This window comes from Dermacentor andersoni, chromosome 2 (genome assembly GCF_023375885.2).
Source record: "Dermacentor andersoni chromosome 2, qqDerAnde1_hic_scaffold, whole genome shotgun sequence".
Classification (NCBI taxonomy): Eukaryota; Metazoa; Arthropoda; class Arachnida; order Ixodida; family Ixodidae; genus Dermacentor; species Dermacentor andersoni.
In genome coordinates, this window is record NC_092815.1 from 83,961,338 (window position 1) to 83,987,815 (window position 26,478).

The 26,478-nt window shown below is 45.3% G+C and overlaps 1 protein-coding gene across 1 annotated transcript; it reads right to left on the reverse strand.

The window, feature by feature from the left end:
• Positions 1 to 643: 643 nt before the first annotated feature.
• Positions 644 to 25,332, reverse strand: Ctr9 (RNA polymerase-associated protein Ctr9). The gene is made up of 19 exons (XM_050188640.3): positions 25,181 to 25,332; positions 24,967 to 25,065; positions 24,128 to 24,367; positions 23,006 to 23,095; positions 22,778 to 22,900; positions 20,404 to 20,799; positions 19,430 to 19,645; positions 18,020 to 18,142; positions 16,828 to 17,092; positions 16,222 to 16,310; positions 12,713 to 12,980; positions 12,135 to 12,283; positions 9,962 to 10,224; positions 9,498 to 9,569; positions 8,720 to 8,987; positions 5,200 to 5,348; positions 3,421 to 3,609; positions 1,744 to 1,893; positions 644 to 1,374 (listed from the first exon to the last, which is right to left on the reverse strand). The coding sequence occupies exons 1-19, from the start codon at positions 25,220 to 25,222 to the stop codon at positions 774 to 776; spliced, it is 3,792 nt and encodes a 1,263-aa protein (XP_050044597.1). The 5' UTR covers positions 25,223 to 25,332; the 3' UTR covers positions 644 to 773.
• Positions 25,333 to 26,478: the final 1,146 nt, after the last annotated feature.

The following is a 26,478-nucleotide window of genomic DNA, read 5'->3' on the forward strand; positions in this document are numbered from 1 at the left end:
GCCAACATCAACCATGGTCACCGTCGCCCATGCGATCACCCAGCCCACACACATCTCCAAGATCGCCTGGGAGTCGTTCACCAAGCCCACATTAGGAAAACTGAAGCAAACGACCTGTCGAGGTGAGGCCAGTGATAACCACAGTTACAAAGATCTTCCAACACGGTTCCAGTGCAATGACAAAATAATTCCAGTAAACAGGTGCTGTAACAAAGAAGATTACGTCACATTCGCGGTTGATAATAGACGGATGGGAGCCGAGCCCAATCGGCTACTCGTGCCACGATGATCGCTGCCTGTTGTCACTAAACTGCACCACAGTACGGCGCACACAGTGCCTAATAAGAAGGGCGATGGGCACGCTACTTGAATGTGACCAAGTTGCCACGGCAATATAATCAGATTGTGATTTCAACATGTAAAACCACAGAATTAAATTCTTTTTACATGTTTTAAAAAAGAACATTTTCAAGCCGAGATATTCTCATATGCTGATGAAAAATATGGCCATGGACAACATAAAACATGGACCTCCATGTTTTGCTCTTGTGAAAATGTGTAACTTGAGAATAACGTAATGCTTTCCTGTAAACAAACAACTTCTTGTGAGTTCCTGTGAGAAGAAAAATAATACACAAAAATATAGCAAATCCAACTGACAATATTTTATTATCACTGAGACGGCTGACGATGTGACAGATATGATGTCCAGTGGTGAAAATAAAATAAAACAAAAGCCAGATGCCAGCTGGTCTTTTCTTTTGCCAGACTGCTCACTCACTTTCTGAGCCGGACTGAGCAGGGGAGCCAGGTGGACTGCCCTGCTTTGACCCAGCAGGGCTTCCAGATTGTGAACGCGAACCAGACCGAGACCTGGAACCAGATTTCGAACGTGACCTGGAACGTGATCTTGATGGTGACCTTGAACCAGACTTTGACCTGGACCGCGATCTTGATCCAGACTTTGACCTGGACCGTGAACGTGATGGTGACTTGGATGCCGAGCGAGCTGGGGACCCCGATTTTGACCTGGATCCTGATCTTGACCGTGAACCTGATTTTGATCTCGAGCCTGATCGAGACCTTGAACCAGAACGAGACCTAGATGCAGACTTGGACCGTGAGCGTGACCTTGAAGCTGACCTAGACCTTGACCGGGACTTGGACCTTGAACCTGATTTGGACCGTGAGCCCGATTTGGACCTGGAACGGGACTTTGAACGAGAACGAGACCGGGAGTTGGCAGGAGATCCAGACTTTGACCGTGAACGAGAACGTGACTTCGATCTTGATGCAGATCGTGACTTATTGGACCCAGATCGGGATCCAGATGCCGACCTGGACCTTGAACGCCTTGTACTGCTTGCAGGAGACCTGTAAGGATAGAAAAAAATTATGTACATAAACTCCAAACAGTTTTTGTATGCAATATTTTACCATTACCTTAACCTGTCATTCATGCAATGTTCAGTTTGTTCACTATGCATGTGGCCACACAATAGTAACAATGTCCCAAACAAAGCAGCCGCAAGTAGCACTGTGTATGTGTACTACATATCTTTTTCTATGTCTGCATCTGCTTCTTGCTATTGTTTACAACAGCACGGATCACTGCTAACTCAACTAAACAGCCGTGTGTGTGATGTTTTACTGTATGATTCTCGAGTATGCTGGTTGACACCAAAGCGATGCAGCTCTGGTAACATTTATTACTTTTCCTTAAAAAAAAGCAAGTTCTCTCACCCTTTGTTTGAAGGTTCCTCCTTCTCATTCTCTGAATCCGACGAGAGAATCTGGCGCTTCTTCCCTTTGCCAACGTCAGAGTCTCCAGCCTCACTGCCAGATGAGATGCGTTTGCGCTTCTTGCTTTTGGAACCACCATCCTCACTGTCACTGCACAGCAGAAGGAAGCACAGTCCAACCTATGCACACCTGATTGTGCCACAACAAGTGTCGATGCCACTGATGTTGATGACTGTGAGTGCACTATATTATGCTTCGACTTATGATGAGAATCCAGGGCATCAAAAGACTGCAACATAGATAGACCTAAATATGCACACTTGTCCGACAAGTACGAGACAAACATTTCACACATCACAGATGATGGCTCAGTTGACACATCTTTAAGTGTAATCAAGTGCAAACGAGTCAACAGCCGCTTGACAAAAAACGAAGGAACGAAAGCAGCTGAAACTTAAACAAAATAGCATTTAGGTGGTAGCAGAGTTCAGACCACTTATTACTTAACTGCACATAGTGCAGGACCGGATATAATGCAGTTTTGCCTGACTCCCATTTATCTTCCCATAGAACTCAATATATGTGCATACTGCTTATAGTGATGCCGCGCAAGACAAAATACCGGTTAAAATTCAGTTGCTGGAAAATCCTGCAGACAAGTGAGGCAGCGGGCGCACTTCTCAATAAGGTGCACCGGCTGAGTGGTGAGCGACAAGGGCAATGTGGCGGAGGAGACGCAGAGCAAGCAAACAAACGAGGAACGGTAGACAACAACAACAAAAAAAGTGGCAGCAACGTGCTCGTCAAGCAGGTGCACAGGCATTGCTTAGGCGATGGAGAAGCCTTTCGCTCCAACAGCTTGTTAACGGCGCACAATGCGCACCAAACACGTGCACATTATAAATCTTTGGCTCTTCAGTTTGCACGGAAACTAAATGCAGTCACTGACTGATATTTTCGGACATGGGAAGGGTCTCAAGAATGTCTGAATCATCGGGCAGGACACAAATGCGTTTCGCATCCGCCCTCCCTAATGTGCTTCTTCATGAAGTGCAGATATCATGCATGCAACCTCGACTCCATGACGCTATCAGTTCAAAGTGTGTTCATCAGTTCAGAACGTTCTACACACGCGAGCTTTCACCATTCCAACCAGTGCGCATGCATAAATACTTTTGCTATGCATGTTTCCTGTAGTTGCCGGCTGATTAACCGTGAGCCCCACTTCACACACGCTACCGTCAGTTTGGCTTGTGCACGCGATGCCATACCAGATCACCGTGTATTCCTCTATGGGTACGAACAGATATCAAGGGAGAGCTTCCCGTGACGGCATGCCCCCCCCCCGTCCCCTTCTGCTAGGCCTGACCGGCGCCGTCTCGTCAGAAGTTGGCAGCCAAAGTTGCGCTGTGGTGCAGAGTCAACAAAATGCTTCGCAGTGGCTGTACAGCATTTGGAAAGCGGAGGAACTACCTCATTAACACTGAAGGCACATCCTTGTCGTATTCCCAGACACATGCGACTGCTTGGTCTACGTGTTTCGCACGTGCGCAGCCTTTGAAAAATGTTGTTTTGGTTATAGCACAGTACTGCGTGCAGAGCAGAAATTTGCGGCTCCAGTGACTTAGTTATGAGCGGTTCATGCTGTATACGTGCAGCCCAGTGAAAGATCCTCACCTAGATTTGTCACCTTTGTCAGAGTCCGAATCCTCACTGGAGGAGATGGTTTCCTTGGAGACGATGCGCAGTCGCTGCTTTGCTGACATGCCCGAATCCTTGACCACAGATGCGGAGGACTTCTTGCTTGCCTTGCCTCCCTTGCGGCCACGGTTCTCCTTCTCCCCACCATCTCTGCGACTCATGCGCCTGTGTAGACCAATGCTTGCACAGTTACCATCAATTAGGATCACTGCGACAAACTAAAGGTTGGTGCTTGTGAAGCTTCACACCACCTGGTCTTTGGTCCCTTGACCTGTCGTGTACATCATTGTTTCTGTTAAAGAGCTGGCCTGTTCACGCTAATTTCACACAGAGCTAACATCTTGCAGTACATTTAGTTTATTACCACATTTGTGGGGACTACTGTACTAGCCTGTTTTGTCTGCAATAAATTTGAAGTGCGCATCATGTGAGCAATAGCACTAAAAAGGATTTTGATTGCCCTGCAGCATAGTGGTGCCATACACAGTAGAACATCGTTCACGCGTTTTGGAAAAAAACGTGAGAAGAACGTACTAACCAGGAAAACGTACGATCCGAACTAAAAAAATTGACAGACTCAACTATATTGTTTATATCTACGTAATGTGAAGGCTCGCGCGGATCATTGTGGCACGAGATGCCGATGCGCGTCGAGCTGGTGGTGCTCCAGCGGCTCGAGATGCGTTTTGTTTTCCTATTATGTGTTGTTTTAACCCTTTCAGGGTCAATGACGTAAATATACAGCGCTGCGAACAAGTTCAATATGGTCAATGCCGTATAATTATGGCGCCCTCTGTACATTTAAAAAGCGCGCCAATTTCTTAACTTTTTCTTTTCTGTCATGTGCTGCCACGATATGGGAACATATAGGGAATTTTTTTTGCGCGCCTCCCTCTCTCGGTTTTTGTTGCATGGTTTGTTTCAGAGCTAGTTTGCTCCTACATGTCTATATACTACCGCTCGCGCATTGGCATTAGCGCAGGCGTGCGGCGGTTTGGGTTTTGTTCTGCGGGCGGTTTCGGCTTCTTGCGCTTGCACAACTGATGGCTATCTCATTACTAATCACTCAAAGGGCAACCGCTTGTTTCTCGCTCATTTAGTGCTCACAGGAGTGCGCATAGGAAGGATGCCGCCATGCGTGCTTTCCGCTGCTTTTTTTGCAAGCATTTGCAAGCATTTACGCATAAAATCTAAGGCTTGAGAGTGATTTTTTTCCCAAGATTGGACTAAACCCATTTGATAGGAAATTCCAATTTTAGAGAGCCCGCCAGGTACTAAAATATTCAGAACTACTACTACCGCTGGCTGAGCTGAAAAGCTCCCATACCCAATTATACTGTAGAGCATCAAAAAATGAGGAAGAAGTGAGTGTAGTAACAATATTTTGGAGTCGCAACATTTGCATGCAAGAGAGACAGGTGCCAAGAAAAACAATTAATTTCAATTCAGTTTTGCAAATGGTGATGTGGGTAGCTATAAACAGTAGCACAGTAAGGTGCTGTTTTTAAAGAGTAGCATCTCCAAGCATTTTTAACTTTCTTGAATGGCAGTTTCACATTTGTGATATATGCAGATAATTGTGCAGATGACTACAGACCATTAGTGCTAAGTGGTAACAGTAGCTGCACTGTTAAGTACCCTGACCGTTTACGTTAGAATATGGCTTCAATTGGTACAACCAGATTCCTGTTATTTGTTCATTCAAACTAAGGTCTGGCAAATACTTTTAGGGAAAAAAGGCATGGAGATACTTACTCCTTCTTCTTCTTCTTGCGAGCAGGCTTGTCCTCTCCGTCAGAGCCAGCAGGATGCTTCTTGCGCTTCTTCTTCTCCTTGACCTCACCATTTTCAACCTCACCTCCTTCGTCACTGCTGTCACTGACATAGTCCTGTGTCTTACGTCCCTGCAAGATGGCCACACCAGAAGGTTATCATTCGCGAAAGCATAACATGTCAACCAACAAGTTTGTCAACCTTAAAACGCATGCGTGTCATTCTGGTCAAAGTAGACTATGTTGCTAGATGTTGTTGTCAGCATCACCCATCACACCACAATTGAAAAACAAAAAGCTTTTGCACACTGTCATACAATAGACAACCTGCTGTTTAAAAACGAAAGTTTGACAAAGGCCATCTCGTTGGGAGGAGTAACTGGAGGGACAAATGCACCAACCTAATGCCTCAGCTCGGGTAACGTCCTTCAATTACTGACGAGCACATACCACAGATATGTTATATTCTCTCACAGCATGTTGCCTCAACTACTTTTAGAACTCTGCACTTTTTCAACATTTACGAGGTTTGTGGACAAACACAGATTTCTTCTTTCTTTCTCTCTCTCTTTCTTGCAGGCACATAGCCTTCTGCGATTTGTCTTGTGACCTGAACTTTTGCATTTGCCAGACAATGTAAATTTTTTATGTGCAGTTGCATCAACTTGTTTGAAGCTGCCACCTTCATTCATGGGAAGCTTATCGCATGAAATGACATTTCACCACTTCACTGCTCCCATCAACTTACAGGTTGGATTCCTAGCCATGGTGGCCACATTCCGATGGTAGAAGAATGCAAAACATTCTTGCACTTAGGCAAATTTAGGTTTGCAAAAGAGGTTAAAAACACAGTTGGTCAAAATTGACCAAGATGCATCCACCCACCGTAGTGCCCTTCACAGCCCACAGCTTTCGACTATTCAAATTTTTTCGAGTGTTCAAATATAGTCGGCGACGGATAATTCGTACTCCACAGGGAACGTAAATAAGTCTGAGCTATTGAATGTGCGAAAAAACAAATGTATCCAAAAAAAAAAAAGCAGTTGGTTCACTACTGCACGCACTTCCGCTTACGTGCAATCAAGTCCACCTGTATTTCTGCAGTTTTGTGCTGTCTCTGTACGCCGGTGCAAGGACTACAAAGGCTCAAGTCAGATCCACATGTGAACGCTGCAGTGCCCACGGCACATCATCATCATCCATGTTAGAGTTGCTATTTGACGGTGGGAGAACTTGCTCCATTGTTTCGTCATTGTTCAGTTCAGCACACGAGGACACCACGCTGTCGACATCTGCAATATCTCCAAATTTAATGGCGGAAGGAATCGGCACACCGCAGCCTAGCAGGTCATTAATGATGTCTGCATTTAAGCTTGTTGCGGTAGGCGACAGTTCCGGCTCTTCTGTAGCGGAGTCAGGCTCATTCGGACTGCAAGGGCACAGTTAGTGCCGTTTGACGCGGACTGTCGATAACTTCACGAGAAAGATTTCTTGGATTCAGAAGAGCGCTGTCTGGAACACAAACTATACAAACAAACACAGAATAGCAGAATGCTGTCTAGAAGGCAAATTCAAGAAACAAGAGCGAACCATCCACAGTGGTGCAGGAATATGATGCGATGATTGCAATGTCGATGCGGCCTCACAATTCATGCAAAGCCTCCAAAATTGGTATTTGCAGTTAAATCTTTAAGGTGCAGTGCTGCGACCATGACAAGGCCTCAGGGATTACCACCTAGCATGTAATCTGTAATACCATACTTGATGTCTCGCATGTCTGAGGCCATACTTGATGTCTCGTCGAGTTTGCCAGAGGAGATAATGGCGGCAGAGTCAGGGTACGCTACAGCCATGGATGGAGTGCGGATAATTGAATTTAGAGCTGGCGGCTGTCCAAAATATCGGTTGTCCTTACATATTAAAGGGCCCCTCATCAGGTCTAACCATTTTGAGCTGACAAGCGCAGAGCATACAATGCACGATACTAATTATAGTGTCTGCAAAGTATTACATCGCTACGAGCCGCGGGAAGATCTGAAATTTCAAACTGAACACCGTTTTCCCTTCTCCTAGTGGCCGTTCCGCTCCAAGCCGGATGATGACATACATATGTTTGTGCTGTGACGTCGCTCGTGGTGACAAGTGACTTCGAGAATTATTCAAGGCAATGTATGTTATTTGTGTAATATGTTGCTTGAATAGACGGATTAAAGCTTAGAGAAATAATGAAACGCACAAACCGGATGTCTGCGTGTTCTTGTTTTACTTCACACCGCAGCAAGAGAGATGTATTTCTGTTTCGTCTGCTTGTTCCCACGTCGTGCAGTCACGCTCGCAGACACCAAAACTATGTCATTTTCTACCGTGTTCCAGCACAGGATGATGCTCTGTGATCCGCTTGTGTCTGCCTCTGTATTCATGTAGCACTGACTTATACCGCTAGTCAGGTGTCCTCGTGCACAGCGCACAAAGTCATGCGCCGTGCAAAACAAGACAATTACAACCGCTTGCGCGTGACGGCGCCAGCGGAAGTGCACCGCGGCACAAAAAGGCGAGGAGAAAAAGAAAATGGAGGCGGGGCCCATGGCGTATGCGTCATGAGATCCTCGAGGTCTGGTATGGGAGAATACAGGGAAGGAATTTCGCTTGCGGAGGCTAGACGGGCAAGTGGCGAGAGTGTCTCGCTTGGCAGTGGAACTCGCCTCCTGAAATCATGGGTTCACGGCACTGAAATATTTCGATCTTGGCTATTAATGAACCGATTTGAAAACATTTTACAACAGAACACTCCCTAGAGGACACGTAACAACTTCCAGCCTATAGCCAAAATTTACTATGGGGCCTGGTGAGGGGCGCTTCAAGTCTAGCGGTGCGTGCCATGAAGCTGTCAGAATTACCAAGCATGTCCAGAATATCAGTGTATGATTTATCGGTCGGCGACTGTATTAAAACATTTTGAATAAAAAATCAAATGTAGCTCTATTCGATTCAGTCAATTCATAAGTACCAATATTTTTCAAATAAGTAAAATCGGCAAATACGTGTCATCAAGCATAAATTTGGAGCAAAAGTGCAACCAATTTAATCCTGACAGCCACAGTAGACATAAAACAAGACTTACGGTATGTAGTGGAGCATGATATATCTACATTGCTCACAGAGTTAGACTTTCGTGGCTAAACTGGCATTATGCGCACACCAAAGAGTCTCGAGTAAATGAATAAACTTATTTACTCCTAATGCTCCATTTGCGTTTTTATTAAACAGCACTTCACAATGTGCCCACTAATGGCAGAAACTTGCTAACATGAATATACTAGTATGTGAAGGTCGTTTTAGTATGCAAAAACAGCTGCACATAATTCAAAAACTATTCGAAAAGTATTGTGTATTCAATCTTGAAAATTGCTAATCACACACCCCTATATAATGGCACAGCCTACTAACGCACCCCATCAGTTATTGCCTACAAGGAAATGATGATATCTTAGGAATGGACATACCTTCGATTTTTTGGATGGCTTGTCGTCACCTGTGTCGACAAACTGCATCTTGCTCTTGCTTTTCTCGACAAACTCCTGCCGCTTCATGATCATGGCCCTCTCCTGCTCTAGCTTCTGTTCCTCAAGAAGCCTCTGCTCCTCAGAAATCTTGCGCCGGAGGGCCTCGCGTTCCTCTTCCTGCTTGCGGCGGATCTCCCTCTCTTCCTCGTCCATGCGACGGGCGCGTGCCACATGGTACTGTGCCTGACTCAGCAAGTCTTGGCACTGCCTGCATGCACGAAGAAAGCGTGTAGTGGACAATCTGACACAATGACTAAATTAAACTTCCCTACGCATATTCCATGGAGAAAAACTTAGACCAAAGAGCTAAAATATTAAAATAGAGCAAACGCAGTCATCTGATCTGATCAAACAATCTGATGTCTGGTCATACGTAAGCTGGACCTATGTCAGATTTGAAACACACATCTGCACATACGCATGTGGCTTTTAGTGGAACATCCTCACTAAGGAAACACTTAGAACATTTCAGACCAACACGACGGGCAATCTGTCACCACAATACGCAGCCCACATGGGTATTGGCACATGTGAAAAAGGCACCATACAGGCATGCGTCCCTGTAGCAGACTGTGCAGCATCCTCAGATAACTATTTTTCCATGCAGCATTACGCTTCTGGCTGTGTTATGTTTGTGAAAATATGGTACATGTACGCAAGGACTTCTTGACGGTTAGCAGCACCCACACTTATACTAGTAACTGACAAGTGTTCTCACCTGGACTCAGCAGCAGCCTGGGCAAGGTCATATTTCATTCGATCCCCGTGGACACTGAGGTACTGAAAATACCTAGGCAAAGGCAGATACAGCAAGAGCTCCAGTTAGAACACTCCAGCAGTAACCATTGAAGACAATCATCAAGTCAGCAATAGCTTTCTGGTTACCCTGTTCGCTTCCTCATGCTGCCTCACTCATGTGGACAGCATGCGGCTTGACGCTCGCCCTCCTTATCTCTCTCCTGCTCTTACGTGCATGACACCATCGTCCATGCCAACCAATCATGTGCCTACCCTTCCCATGAACTTCCCTCTCCATTCTTTACTTTCGTTCTTATCACTGTTGTTACCCCCACCGTGTTAGACTGCAGTCAGCCAACCATAAAAAATCTGGGAAGTAGCTGAAGAAGGCTATCACTTTATTATGCACCTGGGAATACTAGCTGCATTCACAACTGCACATACCTGTGCGCCAGGCCGAGTTCGTGGACGGCTGAAAGCACAATGGCCAGGGAGGACTTATCATCGCGCAGGCACTGAGCAGCCAGCTTCTGCAGCACCAGGGCAATGTTGTAGAGCAGCAGGGTGTCCTGGGGTGCCACACGCCGTGCCCTGAGTAGGACACGCTTGCACTCGCGTAGTCGGTTGCAGCGAAACAATGCTCGAGCCAGGTACACCAGGATGTCTACGTGGTGGTGGCGGTAGAACTTACGCAGGCAGTTCTCGTACTGCAAGCAACGGCAAAGCACAGAAAAAAAAAAAGTCTGGTTTCTCTTTTGTGTGAGGAGGCAAGTTAAAGCTGCAAAGGCTGATCATTTGCAAGTACAATTGACTGAAGGTCACTTACGAAATCGCCGACACAATATAAGTAGTCGAACCTCAGTATAAACTACAGCTGAACCTCGCAATAACGAAATCGTTGGGGAAGGTGAAAAAATTTGCTTTCGCAAGAATTTAGCCAGCACAGATAGGTAATGCGTTGCAGAATGAAACTTTACTGTCGAAATTCTGTTAGCCTACCTTGGCAATTTTGCGGCGATACAGAACCACATTGCCGACTTTACAATGTGTGCCGCATGCGTCAATCAGCAGTTGCAGCACTGCCGTGAAGCAGTATTCTCGGTCAATTACTTTCAGAGGTACGATCACTTTTGCGAGATTTTGCATAACTCGGCACCGGATGCAGGGCAACAGCGCTCCACGCATGCAGCAGCATTTCTCCAGCACACGCTGTCGCCCATAGGCACCGACATGACCGGTGCTAAGCACAAAAGTGATCGTATCTCGCATAAATGAAGGCAGTCGATCGAGATTACAGCCCCTTCGCACAAATCTACGTCCGGCGCCGAATACACACAGGACACCTGTCGGATGGCACCAAAACCAGCGTTCTTGAAGCAAGGAATGCGTATTCCCGGACGATCGTTCAATCACGGCCCGATGCGTAGCACTCCATGCTGCGACCGCCATCTCAATCGCCATAAACAATTCCACGTCAGTTCCAATTCCACATGGAAGTGGAATTCCATGTTTTTGCAGCATTTTTCTTGCCAAGGCGCACATTATGCACTGCACTAGGTGTGCGCAAACCCTCGTCACAGGTCGGTAGCAAAATGCTGCTGCTTCAAACGGGTGATTAACAAACAAGATGGTGGCCATGACGTGTTTCCAGCGCTTGGTTATTTTTGTAAACAAATGTGGCGGCATCCACGGAAGTGTAATGCGGTCGTATTTTACGCAATTTTAGTGCAAAGCAATCGCATTTGAGCACATTTTGGAGCCTGCTAGACTTGCGCCAGCAAGTCTAGCAGGCTCCAAATTTGCTGGTTACATTCCGGCAAATTTCGCTGATGCGGGATTGTAGCACAGCGACATTTCGTTTTCGAGAGGGACGAAATGCATTGAATCCTGCGGGCATTCACCAGGAATACGAAAATATTTCATTGTCGCAAGAATTTCGTATTCGCACACTTCGTGATCGCAGGTTTCAATTATATTAGAGATAACAAAATAAACATAAACATTTTTCTGGCTGATATCAGCCTGTAACAAATGTACTATGAACTTAGTATAATGAAGATTGGGTATAACGAAGATATTATCATGTCGGACGCGACTTCAATGTAACGAGGTTCGACTGCATCTTTTTATTTAGATGGATTAAAAGAAGCTGGCAAACTGAGGTGGTGCCATCTGCTGCAAACTACACAAAGAGTAAGTTCTAGCAACAAAATTTCAACATGGTGCTCACAGATACCGATACCCAGCCGGCTAACAAACAACCTCCTTAAAGAAAAAGCTCTTTGCAGTTCAAGCATAGAACTTTACAGAAGGAGACAGTTCCAGTAACTTACAAGGAAACAATAAATTGAAGAGAGATCTGGCAGCAAAACATTCACAAACAAAGTCATATCAGCATTGGACATAGTCAAAGCTTGTGCAATAAGACGAAGTACGTACTAATACTAATAGCCCCTCCATGATGGCATGCATTAATAATCTACTTGCTGTACATGAGTCTTCACCCTTATTTCCTGTACGACAGGTGCTTAGTAACCACAAAGTGCAGTAACCTAGGCTTGGAATTCATAAAATGAAAGGAAAACGGAAAATTGTTAATGTAAGAGCTTGTGCATACCATCTGGATTGCAGCAACATACTGCTTCTGTTCAACATAAATGTGTGCGATGTTGAGCCACACATCACAAAAGTCCGCAGTGGCCTCGCGCACTTGTGCAAAAATGTCACGTGACTCCGAGATGTAGCCTTTGTGGGCGAGTACAGCACCTGTCAAAAAACAAGAAGAAAGTACCATAATGAAAAAACTGGGCAGAAACCCTCGATGGATGATCAAGTGATAGCTTCCTGTTAGACCTGCTGAGATATGCCATTGGGGACACTTACTGGTTATTTCGAAAAGGCGTGTAAGGGCTGTGGCATTGTTCAGATAAGCAGGCATTAAACACAACATTAAAACCCTTGCGACAACATCCATTGTGTGTGGGTATCAGGTCCTACCCACTAAGTCACCACCTTTGATGACACTGTCTCTGGGATCAGCCCTGTCTACTAGGCACAAACAACTGTCCACACAAAGCAAGATGAAGAGCCAAAAAAGGCTTTGCTTTAAGGAGACCACTTGACCATGGGCTAAGTGTTTGTCCACGTCCGCAGAAACTTGTCACCATTAGCCGGGAGGAGGGCGGGCACACTCACCCACGCCGTTGGCGGCCCAGATGTTGCGCGGGTCAAGTCGCAGCACCTGCTTGTACATGGCAAGTGCCCGGTCCTGGTGCCGGCGCTCTTTGTCCCGGTCACGAATAGGCTGGTGCAGTGTCTGCAGCCACACATTGCCCAGTGCTACAAGGGAGTAGGCATCCCCTTGCGCACCCTTGAGAATACGCTCAAACTTCTTCTGACCAGGACCCCACTCCTGCTTGGCCAGATGGAGGTTCCCAATCAGGGACCAAGAGTCAGGGTGCTCCTGCATAGGACATCGAATGCAGTCAAGCCTCATTAATATGTACCCGCTTAAGGTGTAATTGCGGTTTAAACGTAGTCACGAACATTTCCCCCCCCCCCCTAGCCTCCATTTACCGCTTAAGCCATAGTCGCTTAGTGCCCACCAAATGGTTAGTGCGTACTATTTTTTTTCTTCTTCTACATGCACAGGCACAATATTGGCAAAATCTCATGAGCGCAGACGTTCGATTCTCGAGTTGCGACAACCAGACGACAGCTGCCAGCGATAGTGAAGTTTAAAAATGGCCATCATGACGTAGATCCTGCGCATACAGCTGTTGCCAGTTGCAGCGCACAAAAGCATGGCCTCCGAGATTCACTTCCGGTAACGCGAAGAAGCTGCTGGTAGGAGTGCGAACTCGCTGTTGCCGTTGAACTCAATCCGATCCAACTCAAGTAGTAACCGTGCAAAAGCAAATTTTTTTTTTAATGCATAGGCATTTCTATGCCTACCCAAAGAGAAAAATGTCCATCCGTCCCGTAAGACTACCGCTTTCAAGATAAAACCCACAGCAGCGAGCGACTGCACCTTCACGCTGCCTGTCGCTTCAACGCGAATGAGGCGGGGAGAACACAGAGCTCACGAAGTTCTCTGCACAAGCCCTGCCCAAGCCCTGCCCCTTTCGGAGATCGCTTTCAAAATGTGGGCCTGCACCTCTCTCCTCAGCATGCAGCGGCAAAAACGCAGCGCGCGGAGCTATTAGCAGTCAGCATCGCATATTGTTTTCAAGATACAGTCCACGCAGCCATGCCATATACGCAGGCACCGCTGGTGTACGTTTGATCACGGTTCATAATAGTGCAATGCAGATGGATAAGGTGCTAATGAGTGATAACGGCTTATAATGATTGGCATCAGTGCACCGGGCGCCGCCACCTGCCGTACTTTGCTTGCATTATCAATGCACCTTGCGCCACTGTGCGCACTAGTTCGTGTCGCCATAGTGCTGTCGTTTGTTTGTACTGGCTAGATCAAGTTTCATAACATTGATAATGACACGGGCTGCGTGGAAATAAGCAAATGGCACAATGCCTACGCATACTTAGACAACTCCCTGAGAAGTTCCTGCGTGAATTTTTTTCTTTATTCAGCCAGTGTGTTTGCAGTCGTGGTTTTGTCATGGTGTTCAACGGTCTTTGCTGCGGTGTGTCGTGTTTCTGTTATCGAGAAGTTGACATTGTTACATCCACGGAGTTCTCGGATAGCGACATTGTTGCCATCGTCGCACCTCGCCCATCTTCAAGCGAAAGTGATGCCGACACAGATGATGTGGAAGTGGACGACGGCCCTTCATTATCTGACGCGGCATGTGCTTTGAGTGTCATGTGAGCTTTCGCAGAGAAGCAGGGCCTCGTGGACAAACTTGCTCGCGGCCTTAACGAGTTCGAAGATGTCATGGCAAAGCCACCACGGCGGCAAGTGGAGATTGCCGATTTTTTGCTGCATAACCACAAATAAAGCCTGTCTCAGTCTGTGTGTTTAAAGGGACACTAAAGGCAAATACTAAGCTGACTGAATATCTTTTCCGAAATTCAAATCTCCCACCACCCAACCCCAGGAGTGGCGACGTTGCATACGCCATCACCGCCCTTTGCTGCTGTCGGTGAGTAAAACGGCGCCCAACAGACGGTGGCACCGAGCTAAGAGAGAGCGGCGGATTCACCACTGCAGCTGCTTTTTGGTCAAGTGGTGTAGACCGTTCAGGCATCACGCGACATGACATGGAAGTTGAATTCCCTGCTACTTGCAATTTGTGCAAGTTTTGCAAGCCAGCAAAACCACTGCAGCACTACGCGATCAGGAACGCACTGAAACGCAAAAGCGCAGGCGGCACCGAGTCGAGTGAAAATGAGACCCTTCGACCGCCCACGTCGTTCTTAACAGTAATTTCAATTAGTTTTCTTTTTCTAAACATGAAATGAAACCGGACAAGTAGCATTTTATTTGATCTTATAATACAATACGAGGATGTTTTTTGCAACGGATAGTTGAGTACTAGTGACAGAATTTAACTGAGGAGTGCTTTCGTCATCGGGCAAGTGCTTGAATGTCTCGGGGGAGTCTCTTTAATCATGTCCGGCATTTACCTTGATTTCTCTATTAGTATCAAGGCTCTGTTCGCAATAACATTAAAGAATTAGAGATCCTCGAGCACTAATCTATCAGTTTAGCTTTATTTAGTATTTGCCTTTAGTGTCCCTTTAAGAGCATCGTGACGAAGTTCTTTTCCAGCCAGTAAGCAGCTTCTAAACTGGCACTGGCGGTTAATTTGTACATTGTTTAGTGCATACCTAAACGACGTTCCCGGCCGACAATGTATTAACAAGGTTCGATTGTATATGATCAACAAGGGGAAACCTGTTAACTTGTTAAGTGCACCAGTTAAAGAAAAAAGTTGTGCAATTAACTTCCTGAAACTCCATAATGGGTAAGAAGGATGCCTTAGGGGAGGGCTCCAGATTAACTTTAACTGCGTGGGGTTCCTTACAATAAGACTAAATCCAAGTTCAAAAATTTGGAGGACGCTTAAGCTTCGCCTTTAAGAGTGGAACACGAGAGCATTCAAAGACCCTTGACTGCTTTTCACGTTTTCCGGCAACTGCAGCTTATGTAACCATAACGTTAACCAGGAAACACTGGCAGGAAACACTGGCAGCGAATGCTATGGACGAAGGCAAACTTTCTGGTAGAAATGCAGCCTCTTGCGTGGGTCAATCTCCTGTTATTGTGTCGCATTTTTTTTTAATATTTCAGTCTGAGAAGAGATAACAAAAAATATGTGTTGTCGGTGGTTTCTTTTTCTTTTTTTACATTTGTTTGTGGGCTGCCGTTCTCAAAATTCTGAGGAATAACTTTGTAAAGAATGAAAGACTATGTATGAGCAACTTTTGTGGTAAAAGAGTGGTTGAGTATGCGTGGTTCGGAATATGGTTTCAAATTCTTTTTGCCGAAGCGACGTCCAACACAGGACGCCGATGCCGGATCTTCTGCAATACGATGCCCTTAATGCTGTCGCATTTCGCACCCATCGAAATGCTGCCATCACAGCCGGGAATCGAACTCATGACCTTTGGTTAGCTGAACATCATAGCCGCCTATGATGGTGACAAGCATGGGGGAAGAAAAATGTACAAGCTAAAATTGTATTTTAGGCAGTTGGTGTACTAAGACATTGCAACATCTGGGAGTTCTAACTTCTCACCTGGTTCACTTGAAGAGCTTCCTTGAACCAATCAGAAGCTTCATAGATTTGTCCTCGGTCTCTTGCCATGCAGCCAAGGCGAAGATAACCTGAGCAGAAAACAGTACACATAATGTCTTGCAACCAGTCACATTAGCATATTACCACTTGTAAGAAAGCGTTAACCTATTTATTCTTGAAAACATGCACAACAATGCAACAAATGCTGCAGTAAATCTGCAGTAAATCTTAGTAAAAAGGTGATGAAGGTATTATCACCCAGTATTTTGCTATAACAAACAACCTACCACAAGCAGGAGTTTGACACAGCAGAGCAAGTCAACCATAAATTCACCATGTTATTCAGTACAGTTCTACAATTGAGACAAATATGACCATACCTTTAGTGAAAAATCTTACTGAAAGCCATCTACAGGTAATTTCAGTGCTAGAAGCAAAGATTACCTTCAAACATGTCTTGGATAAAGTGGTTAGGGCAGGTTAGATTAGGTAGATTCATTCATCTGCAGGCATTGACGATTTGATTTAAGACAGATATGCACCGCCCAGCTGTAGATAATATACAAGAAACAATCAAGAAAGTCTGCAAAAGGCACCTCCACTCACAGTCAACATAGTTGGGATGCTCCCGAAGAATGTTCTTGTACGCCTGCTCAGCCCTGTCAAAGAGACTGAGGGCTTCATACAGTCGAGCTAGGTTGTATGTAGTGGTCACCGAGATGGAGCTGTAATAGTGCTCATCGTTATTGGCCTCCGTGCGACTGCGCTCCAGGGAGGCCTCGTAAAAACGTCGTGCTTCCTTCAGGTTACCCATCCGAAAGTGCAGTGCACCCACATTGTTTAGAATCTCTGGAGGCACATCTGCTTTCACCTGCATTTTGAATGAAGCACATCAGTGCCACAGCAATACATTTCAAATGAGCAGCAGAACACGTCAGCAACACAACACTGCCTGACCCTCTGGATCAGCACACATACACGGACAAAACTAAACTAAGCCGCACACTACAAGTGCTACAGCGATTACATTGCTGTCTATCTTGTGTTAACACTATTAGACTGTACTTCCACCCTAGAATATTTTACAGTCTTCTTTCTCATGCCAAGTGTCTATGCAGTAGCATTATAGCATTTGCATGGAACTGAATGGAACTGTGGCCAACAAATCTTTTGGATAGTGCCATTTCTTATGGCCAAGCTTGGTTGCACTAATTTTTCCTATCTTTGCCACATTTACTCTCAATCCTGTTGAGCCTCTGCTTCCCACTGTCAAATCGGCTTATTTCTCTGTGCTTCTAGCTCAAACCCTCCTATCTTCAACAGCAGCAGTACAACCCAAATGCCTTTGCTTGGAGAAGTATGCACGACATTACGGTGCTAATAATGGCATCTGCAAGCAGCAGCCTCAAGCACTGAACACCTGCCCTACAGGAAGTGTGCAAGTTCACATTTTACAGCCAAATCTGCAATAGGTGAAACCACAACATTGATTAGCTGAAATTTATTAAAAGCCGCAAATTTTATATTAACGAGTGTGCTTCTCAAGAGAAGTACACTGTTTATTAAATATTTCACACACTTCTTGTTTGTTATCCAGCAGGAACTGCATCATGAGCTAGAGCTAGAACCAGAACAAGTATTAAACAAACCATATTATTAACTTGATCTGTTATGGAGGTTTGTTAGCACAAGAAATGTTGTTAATTTACATGCTGAGGTCACGGCTAAATTATGTCAAGTTAACTTTATAAAGAAGAGCTTTGTGCTTTGGACAAGAGAAGAAAGGAGAGCACCTCACCTTATCCTGAAGCAGGCGGGTTGCTGTTCCATATGCTGACAGCGCCCCCTGGACATCACTCTGCTCCAAGATCTGAGCCAATTCTATCCAGGCCTCCACATCCTCGGGAAACTGATCTGTCACCTGAATGCCACAAGATGCGCCACACACAAATTCACTGCTTAAAATAAGGTTTTTCAAACATGCTGGCTTCCACAAAAAAGAAAACAAGCTTTCAATAAGTTAAGAATACTTGGTGGCAAAGCTGATAATTGGGCAGGTTGGTCATCCTTTGTGTTTCGCTATGCTATAGTAATAGGTTGTTTATTAATATAAATAGATAGATAAATAAAGGAAAAGAAAGAGAAGGAAGTTACTACTGACTACAGTAACTGTCTAGTGCAGTCAGCTGACACCTGAACAGCGGCCAGAAGTGGAAAGGGAGGGGGAAGGTGAGTAAAAAGATTAGGGAGAGAGGATAGCAGAAAGGACAGAGTAAAGGAGAACTATCTACATATTTATAACAGAGTGACTTCATCTTGACGATTAGTATTCTGCCCTTCAAACCTAGGCTTCACATGCTGCGGGTTGATGTACATGCTCTCTGAATAAACACCCAGATATAATAAAGAAATTCAAGGTTGACAAACATGTAGGTATAGTAACAGTGCACACAAAGTGTGCAATGAAATTCAAAATTCCCGAAGCTGCAAATGCTTTTCTTTACATTATAATGTGCCCGTAAGTCAATCAGCAGAAATGAAGGTCTCAGGTCAACTGCTACTTCCAGCTTTTCTGTTCTTTAACTTTTTACACTGTCCAATGCCTAGTCATAGGCATATACCGTGCATGTTCACTACACCACCAACACGTGGGGGAAAGGGGTGCTCATGTAACTCTGAGCAGCTCAAGCATAGATCTGGATCCTCATGAAATTAACAAAAAAAATTCTACCACTAGAGCTTCCTCGAACACAGGTTCGGTACACTAGACACACAGCACACAGGTACAAAGAGAGTTCTAGTCATGCTAGCTGTGTTACGATGGCAGAGGTGCACAAATGTATGCCTGTGAACCGAAATTTTGGAGCCCTTTCTGTAAACGAACTGTGTAACACCGAACCCAGCGACACCTAAGATGCTTTATAGAGAGACTCCAAGAAACAATACAGGGGCACTATTTGGTGTACTTCCACATCAAGTGTTTTATGGAACAATGCACTGCCCTCCCTCTGAGGCCTGCAGCTACAAAACATGAGGTTACACAATTGCTTAGTGTATTTCTTTAAGACATGAGACTCACAACACAATTATTGAATTTTATGTAATTAAAAAGCATGTATATTTAAGAAAACATTCACAGCAGATGTACAAGCTAAAACTGCCAGACATCTCAACGCTGCCACCAGACTGCACAGATCAAAGGACTTGCCTTTTTGAGGTGTGTCTTTGCCTGGTCTCGCTTAGACTGGCTCGACGAATTGGCATACAACGATCCAAGGATCTTCATAGTCTCATAGTTGCCTGGCTGTGCTTTGAGTACTTTTTCAAAGCACTGTGCTGCGTTGTCAACGTCCCCACGGAAGATGTACATTTGGCCAAGGCCAAAATGCGGCAGCACAAAGGACGATGGTGCAAACTGGGTAGCCTGTTAGCACAGAAAGACATTGCACAGCCAAATGGCACCACTGTCATAAATACTTTATGAACAGCAATAGAAGTGGCAAAGGCAGATTTATACTGATAGTAGGGCCTATGTGCTGACACTAGTTAATGAAAGCATTACCATTACCACATTGAGGCAGTAACAGTAAGTACATAGTATTTGCCATAGCATTCATAAACGAACCTCGACTCAAAGCTCTTCTCTTAGTCCGCAGAGCAGCACATCTTCTTGGCCACAGTGGTCAGTGCTATCCAGTAATGCTTCCTCAGAGACTCCTGTAACGAGGACCAGCTTGGCAGACATAACCCCACATTTCAGTCAGGTGCATGCCAGGAGTGCCTGGTTATGAAAGTCGGCTTGCATATTCACTGATGACCCTACCCTACTGGGGTACAGTGACCACTGTAGCCAAGCAAAAGTAGTGTTGTCCCCTTTCTGGAGATAATGCAAAATGTCCAGTGGAGTCAATATCCAATTTTCAAAATTCAAAGGGGAACAAAAAGACCCTGGGTTAATCTGACTTCACTGCAACAAGTGTCATAGACACTCGGTAAAAGTCAGTGATATGGAACAATAAATGTAGATAGCACTGAACAGGCATTGAATGAACAGTGTATCTGTAACGTGCGAGAAAGTAGCCAACTGGTGTCGGCTCTGTCAACAATGGGTAGATGTGTTGTTTCTATCAAGTGAATTGCTGTAAACAGTTCTGAAGCCAGTAACACAGTGAGCAGCAGTACCTGGTAGTAATACTGGAAAGCCTGGTCGTAGTCCTCTTGGACGTGAAAGGAGCGGGCCAGCTGGTAGCAGCTTTCGGCACGCATGGCCTCATTTTCGGTGTTGTGGAAGGCATGTAGTGCCAGGTGCTGCACTTTCCCATAGTCTTTCTTGAAGAAGAAGTGGTTTGCAAGTTGGTTCAGCACGACAGGGCAGGATGGGTCCACGGCGTAAGCGCGCGACAGCATCTGGACGCCCGCGCGAGTCGCCTCGGTACCCTTCTGATTCAGCTGTAGCACAGCCAGCCCTGACAGGGCACCAACACACTGTGGGTCGAGGACCAGCGCCCGTTCAAAGGCTGCACGAGCTTTCTCTTGCTTGCCCAGACGGTAAAGGCAGTGGCCCATGCCCAGCCGTACCTACATCGTGAGAGACATTGTGCATATACTGAGGAATGAAACCCTCGAAACACAAAGCCCACGTTTTGAACTTTTGCAGCCTCCGGGAAACTACACAGACTTTCAAAATGTGAGAGGAACACCTCGTAGTTTTGCTCCCAAGGAATGTTCACTATAAACTGCAAAACAACGGGCTGCCACAAATTGTAGTCATCGAAAAAGCCTGGAAGAATAGGGCACTAAAGCTATTGCAGGATTTTAGCGAAAATAAGCGTAATGGTTATAGGTTCTTTGTTCTTATAAACAGGGAACTATACTGTTTTTTTCTTTTGTACCTTGCATGTGACCAAACAAAGTTTGTGAAACCTTGGCCTCTAAACAGCACAAATTTGTGGCCCTGCAGTACACATCCACAGTCAATTAAAACGATGAGCAAGCGAGAACAAGGTAAAATTGGGAGCCAACATTTCAACAAGTGGACTTGTCTTTTTCAATGTAACATAACGTATTTACTGGATTGCAATGTTATTTTTTTTCATGATTTTTGTTGCTTGAACTCAACCCTCGCATTACATTTGAATAAAAGCAAAATTGACCCTTTTAAAAGAAATATCCCAAATCTTACGGTTCTTAGTGTTATGTTAGCAACCTGTACGTTTCGATCCAATTTATAAGCAAGTTGATAGAAATAAAAACTAGGTTTTTGTAGGAATCAACACCATTTTTCTGCGCCTGTGACTGGTGTTACGGTTACGGTGCTGCAGCATCCTGTGGCCTTTCGCGCTTCGATTGAGTTTATTCATGACATTACGTCAACGTAGCGCATTCGCTATGACGCCCACTTCGAGAGACAAGCAATTTTGATGGCCGAGAGGGTGGGAAACACCAATTCACGGATGGCAAAACAAACGGGAGGCTTTCTTTAAATCCGAGGCCGGTCGGAAGGGCTGTGTGGACCTTATGGTGGCCTGTAGCATCCCCAAATAAAATGGCTTTGCGGCGTCTTAAGAAGTACTTAATCTCAAGCAAGCTCGAAGAAGACATAATTCTCAGGCAGTGTGAATAATAGTGCTGCACAGGAGAAAACTGCGAGTACAACTGTGCCAACTTCAGTGCTTACAGTACCTGAAAACACAGACAATCAAACTCCAGGGCAGTGCATAACTGTGTATGTAAAGCTTCCATTTTAGAAGTACAGCACAACACTCGAAAAGAACAGAATCAGCCGCACATAGGCACAAGACATTCTCTCAAAGCATTGGTGGCCTGCAGCATATTCAGCTTGTCGATGAATCGATGCACCTCACTGGTTCACAACCTCTGTCACACATTACCAGATGATATTAAATAGAACAGGGTAAGGTTATTTAGTATGCTTTCCATAATTGATATACAGCAATAATTGTAATCTTGATGTCGGCACATTGAAATTTTTCTGATCTCAGGTAAAAGACGACATGTAGTACAGTGCAGTTGCAGGGCTGTAATTTGTACGAGGCCAGACAGGTCACTGACTAAGCAGAAACTAAATATGAGGAAAGAGGGTTAAAAGTCATATCAGATGAGAAGACTAACGCTGCAATGAAAGGTTATAAAATTGCTTTCAGCTATCATAATCCAAAACAGCAAAAGCTACAAGTGCTAGTAATGATGGCTCATTGGTACAGAAGAAATGTACTGACCCCACTCACTAGTGTCGCTCATAGTATCCCTGTCGAGAACACCTCACTGCCTTCACACCGTATCGCCCCGAATCTGGCACACTCCCTGTTCTGCCTCCTCTTGTAACCATCCACAATGCCTTGGTGTCCCATATCAGGACTACACTGGAGCTCTAATGTGCCTGACTAGGTGCATAAAAATGCTCTCTCTCTCTGTCTCGGCTCATTCATGCCATGCTATGCTGTGCACCTTTGAGCTCAGGCACAGGCAGCAGTCTCAGAGAAACAGCAATGTGCACACATGCCGAACTGCAACAGCTATGTTTGATCGCACCTACCTCAGCTGGACAGTTTGGGTTGGTGCGAAGAGCTTTCTTGTAGAAGGCCAGGGCACCTCTGTAGTCCTTCTTGTTGAATGCAATGCAGGCTTTGCCCAGCAGTGAAGGAATGTTGTTTGGCGACTAGCAAGAAAACATTAGAAGAATGTGTAATGAGACTGCCGGTTTTCCGTTTGTTAAACCAGAGGTAGCATATCATGAAAAGAGGTAAGACACAAGCTTGCTAACCTGATTAAGCACGAAGTTGAACTGCGCATCAGCCTGGTCCATTTTGTCACCTTCCAGGAGACAGAAGTAGGCTCTTCCGAGCAGATGGTTCTAAAGAGAATGGGATGCGAGGAACACACAAATGAGATGCACAAGTTGATAAGAAGTAAAACTTTGCTCTGTGAGTGTGATGTAAAATATTATTCAGAAAAACACTCAAGCAGTATTATAACAGGGATGCTGAGAATGTAGTGCTGTAAGCAGAAGATTAACATTTCGTTTTCAAGGACACAAAAAAGTCTATATTTTTCCAAAACACACTTCGAAAAGATCAGGAAGAAAAAGAAAATTCCGGTACTGAATGAATTTAGCTTGCACAATGAGAATTATTGAAGATTACAATTTTAGGTGGATTTTTTTTGCCAATTGCAAGTACTAAAGTGATATGGAGCAGCTTTTGCCCTGACATGTGACCAAAGCTCTCTTTACACCTAGTTAGATTGTGATACCTGTAGTACTTGTTTACAGGGTTAAGTAATGCAGGGCAAAAAGATAATAAGATGTGTTTTTTAGGGGCAAGGCGCAAAGATGCCTCTGTTGCGCTACCAAGACATGGTTACAGATCACATGTTTAATGTGATCATATATAGAGAACATGGTGACGTGCTACCGCCAACAGATATTACAGAAAACAGAAATGTTTCAGAAAACAGAAAATGTTTCATGGTGCTACTTGGACAAATACTTTATCTATGCTCACAGTTCTTGCTCATATAAGCTAGCTCAGTAACCACAGACAAAATTGTATTACTACAGCAATCTATGGAGAGGGGGGGGGGGGGGGCAGAGTCTGAAACAGCAGGTTACATCTAAGCAAAACGAAGGGAGAGCAAAGCTGGTGCATTGTTTCGCACCTGGCAGGTAAATTCATTGCAGCACAGAACCAATTCTTGATAGTATACGAATATCACTAGCTCAATTTGTGGCCTAAAGCCTTGCAGATGACATCCCATTACCTTGGAAATTGCTGTTTGGAACCTGTAACTCATACCTTTAGTGTTCTTCGGCGGTTCGTGCAATGGCAACCTTAGAAGACCGGAGACAGCAGAAAAATGCCTTAGCCACCACTGCTACTTTGCTTACCTGTGTGTACATAATAATCTTGTCAGCAGTGGTGTAGAGCAGGGTGGCCTTGGTGAAGAGTTCATGCTTGCGGTCCTTGTTTTTCTCCTTACTGGCCTTCTGCACGTAATAAGCAGCCAGTGTATCCAGGCACGTCATCTGGTCCTGCTCAAAGTCCCGGTAATCAAGCCGGGCCTCTGTGCGGCCGGCCTCCAATAGCCGCACAAAGTCATCCACCTTGCCCTGCCGGTAGTACTCCAGCTGTGGGAGAGTGCAAGAGGTGCCAAAAGTTTATGTCAATGACCAGTGGACACTGCAACACCAGATTCCACAGTGTGAATACGTCATGCATGGCTCCTATGCGATACGGTAGATGCGTAAAAGTAAATTAAAGCGTACGGTGTTGCACAAAAGCTCGAGATTTTTCCTTGAACTGACAAAGTGTGAAACGACAGTAAGGCGGCGATTTGTTTTAAGCAAAGACGTATGTTAGCGGGCTGTTCAATTACTGACAAGATCGTGATGTGGTGCAGCCGTGCAGAACACACTCCTGAGGTAAGTGAAGTGTATTACCGAACGCTCTACAGTGTGTAAACAGCGCTCAACCTCCACAGCTTCCGATACTTCTTTATCTAACGTTATAAATATTAGTTTTTATTCCTTCAGACGTTATTTCAATTACAGATTCGTCGACGAGATTCACAGCCACATGAGAACCAGCAGTAAGGCAACGGGATTTTCCTTTTTTCTAAACTGCACATCGGGAAGCGGCGATTAAAACGCTTGCTCCGCATACATCCTTCGCGTGGCACGCTTGCGTGAGCTGTGGAACACGAAAACCGCTGATAGCTGGCACCTACCGCAAGGTTGACCCATAGATGCAATTGAGCCTGCTCTTGCCGAAGAATGCCGAGGACCTCTTCTCCTTCTGGTAGTTGATCGATATCAAGCTCGATCACCTGTAACACGTAAGTAGCGGTCAAGCTTACTACCATGACACGGAAATGGGCAGCGAGGTTGGTGCGGCCGAGCGGCCGGGACCGCAAGGAAAGCTACGGATGGGAACGAGCTCACCTCATCGGTGTCACGTAGGGGGATCTCTATGGAACCCGGCATCTCGAAAGCCCTTAAGTCAATTAAAGCAGAGAGTTAAGCAAGAAATCGGTGCATGTGACACTCAGCCGCCTGTTCGCCGTTCTTCCATCTTTACTTCTGCGTTGTTTTGGTTGGCGATAGCGATGGCACTACCGGGGCACGCATAAGAGTTTTAGTTTCGATTTAGCCCCAGGCAAGTGGGTAAGTGATGCAGTTGATCTAATCAACCAATTGCGGAATGCAAGAAACAGCCATCAAACATTTCATTCGCAGTGTATGCCTTTATTGCTAACTGTTAGAAAGCGCAAAATTATATTCGTGGTCACATTTTACTGATGCAATTTGTATACCGGCGCTAGTGCTCCTCTTTATGGATTCATGACTCAAACAAAATTACACCCTTTGGGTCGTATCTTGCCACACAACGATAATCGTCGTCTGTCTTGCCCGCATTTCTTTTCCTTATAGCTGCGAGCCCGGCACTACCAAGTCACGAACGGCATGCGAGTTAACAGCATGACAGAGCATTCTCGACAGGAAAGTAGCGAGCGCAGCATATTCAAGAAAGGAAACACAAGCAATACAAATGACGATTATACACTCTGTGTAGCTGTGGGGCAAATACACTCATAAAACGGTTGCACCCTTTGGGGTGTATATTTGTCCGACAACAATAATCGTCATCTGCCTTGCTTGCGTTTCCTTTCTTGAAGAATCAGCGCTCGCTACTTTCCTGTCGAGAATGCTGCGTCCCACTGATAACGCGCATGCCCTTCGTGACTGGAAAGTACCGGGCTCGCAGCGGTAAAGAAAGGAAACTCGGGCAAGACAGATGACGATTATCGTTGTGGGACAAGATAAGCCCCAAAGGGTGTAAATAATTCTAAGAGTGTATACAACCCAAAGCGTGTAAAGTTTTTTACACTCTTAAAACGGTTGCACCCTTTGGGGTGTATATTTGTCCCACAACGATAATCGTCATCTGCCTTGCTTGCGTTTCCTTAAAAAGTCTGCGCTCGCTACTCTCCTGTCGAGAATGCTGCGTCACACTGATAACGCGGATCCCCTTCGTGACTGGAAAGTACCGGGCTCGCAGCGTTAAAGAAAGGAAACGCGGGCAAGACAAATTACGATTATCGTTGTGGGACAAGATAAGCCCCAAAAGGGTGAAAATTTTTCTGAGTGTAGAGTGTCTACCTTGTTCATGATTCGATCAGATTAGAACAAATTGAACGCAATATGTAAACGGTGATTACAACTTTTTCTGTTTACTTGTG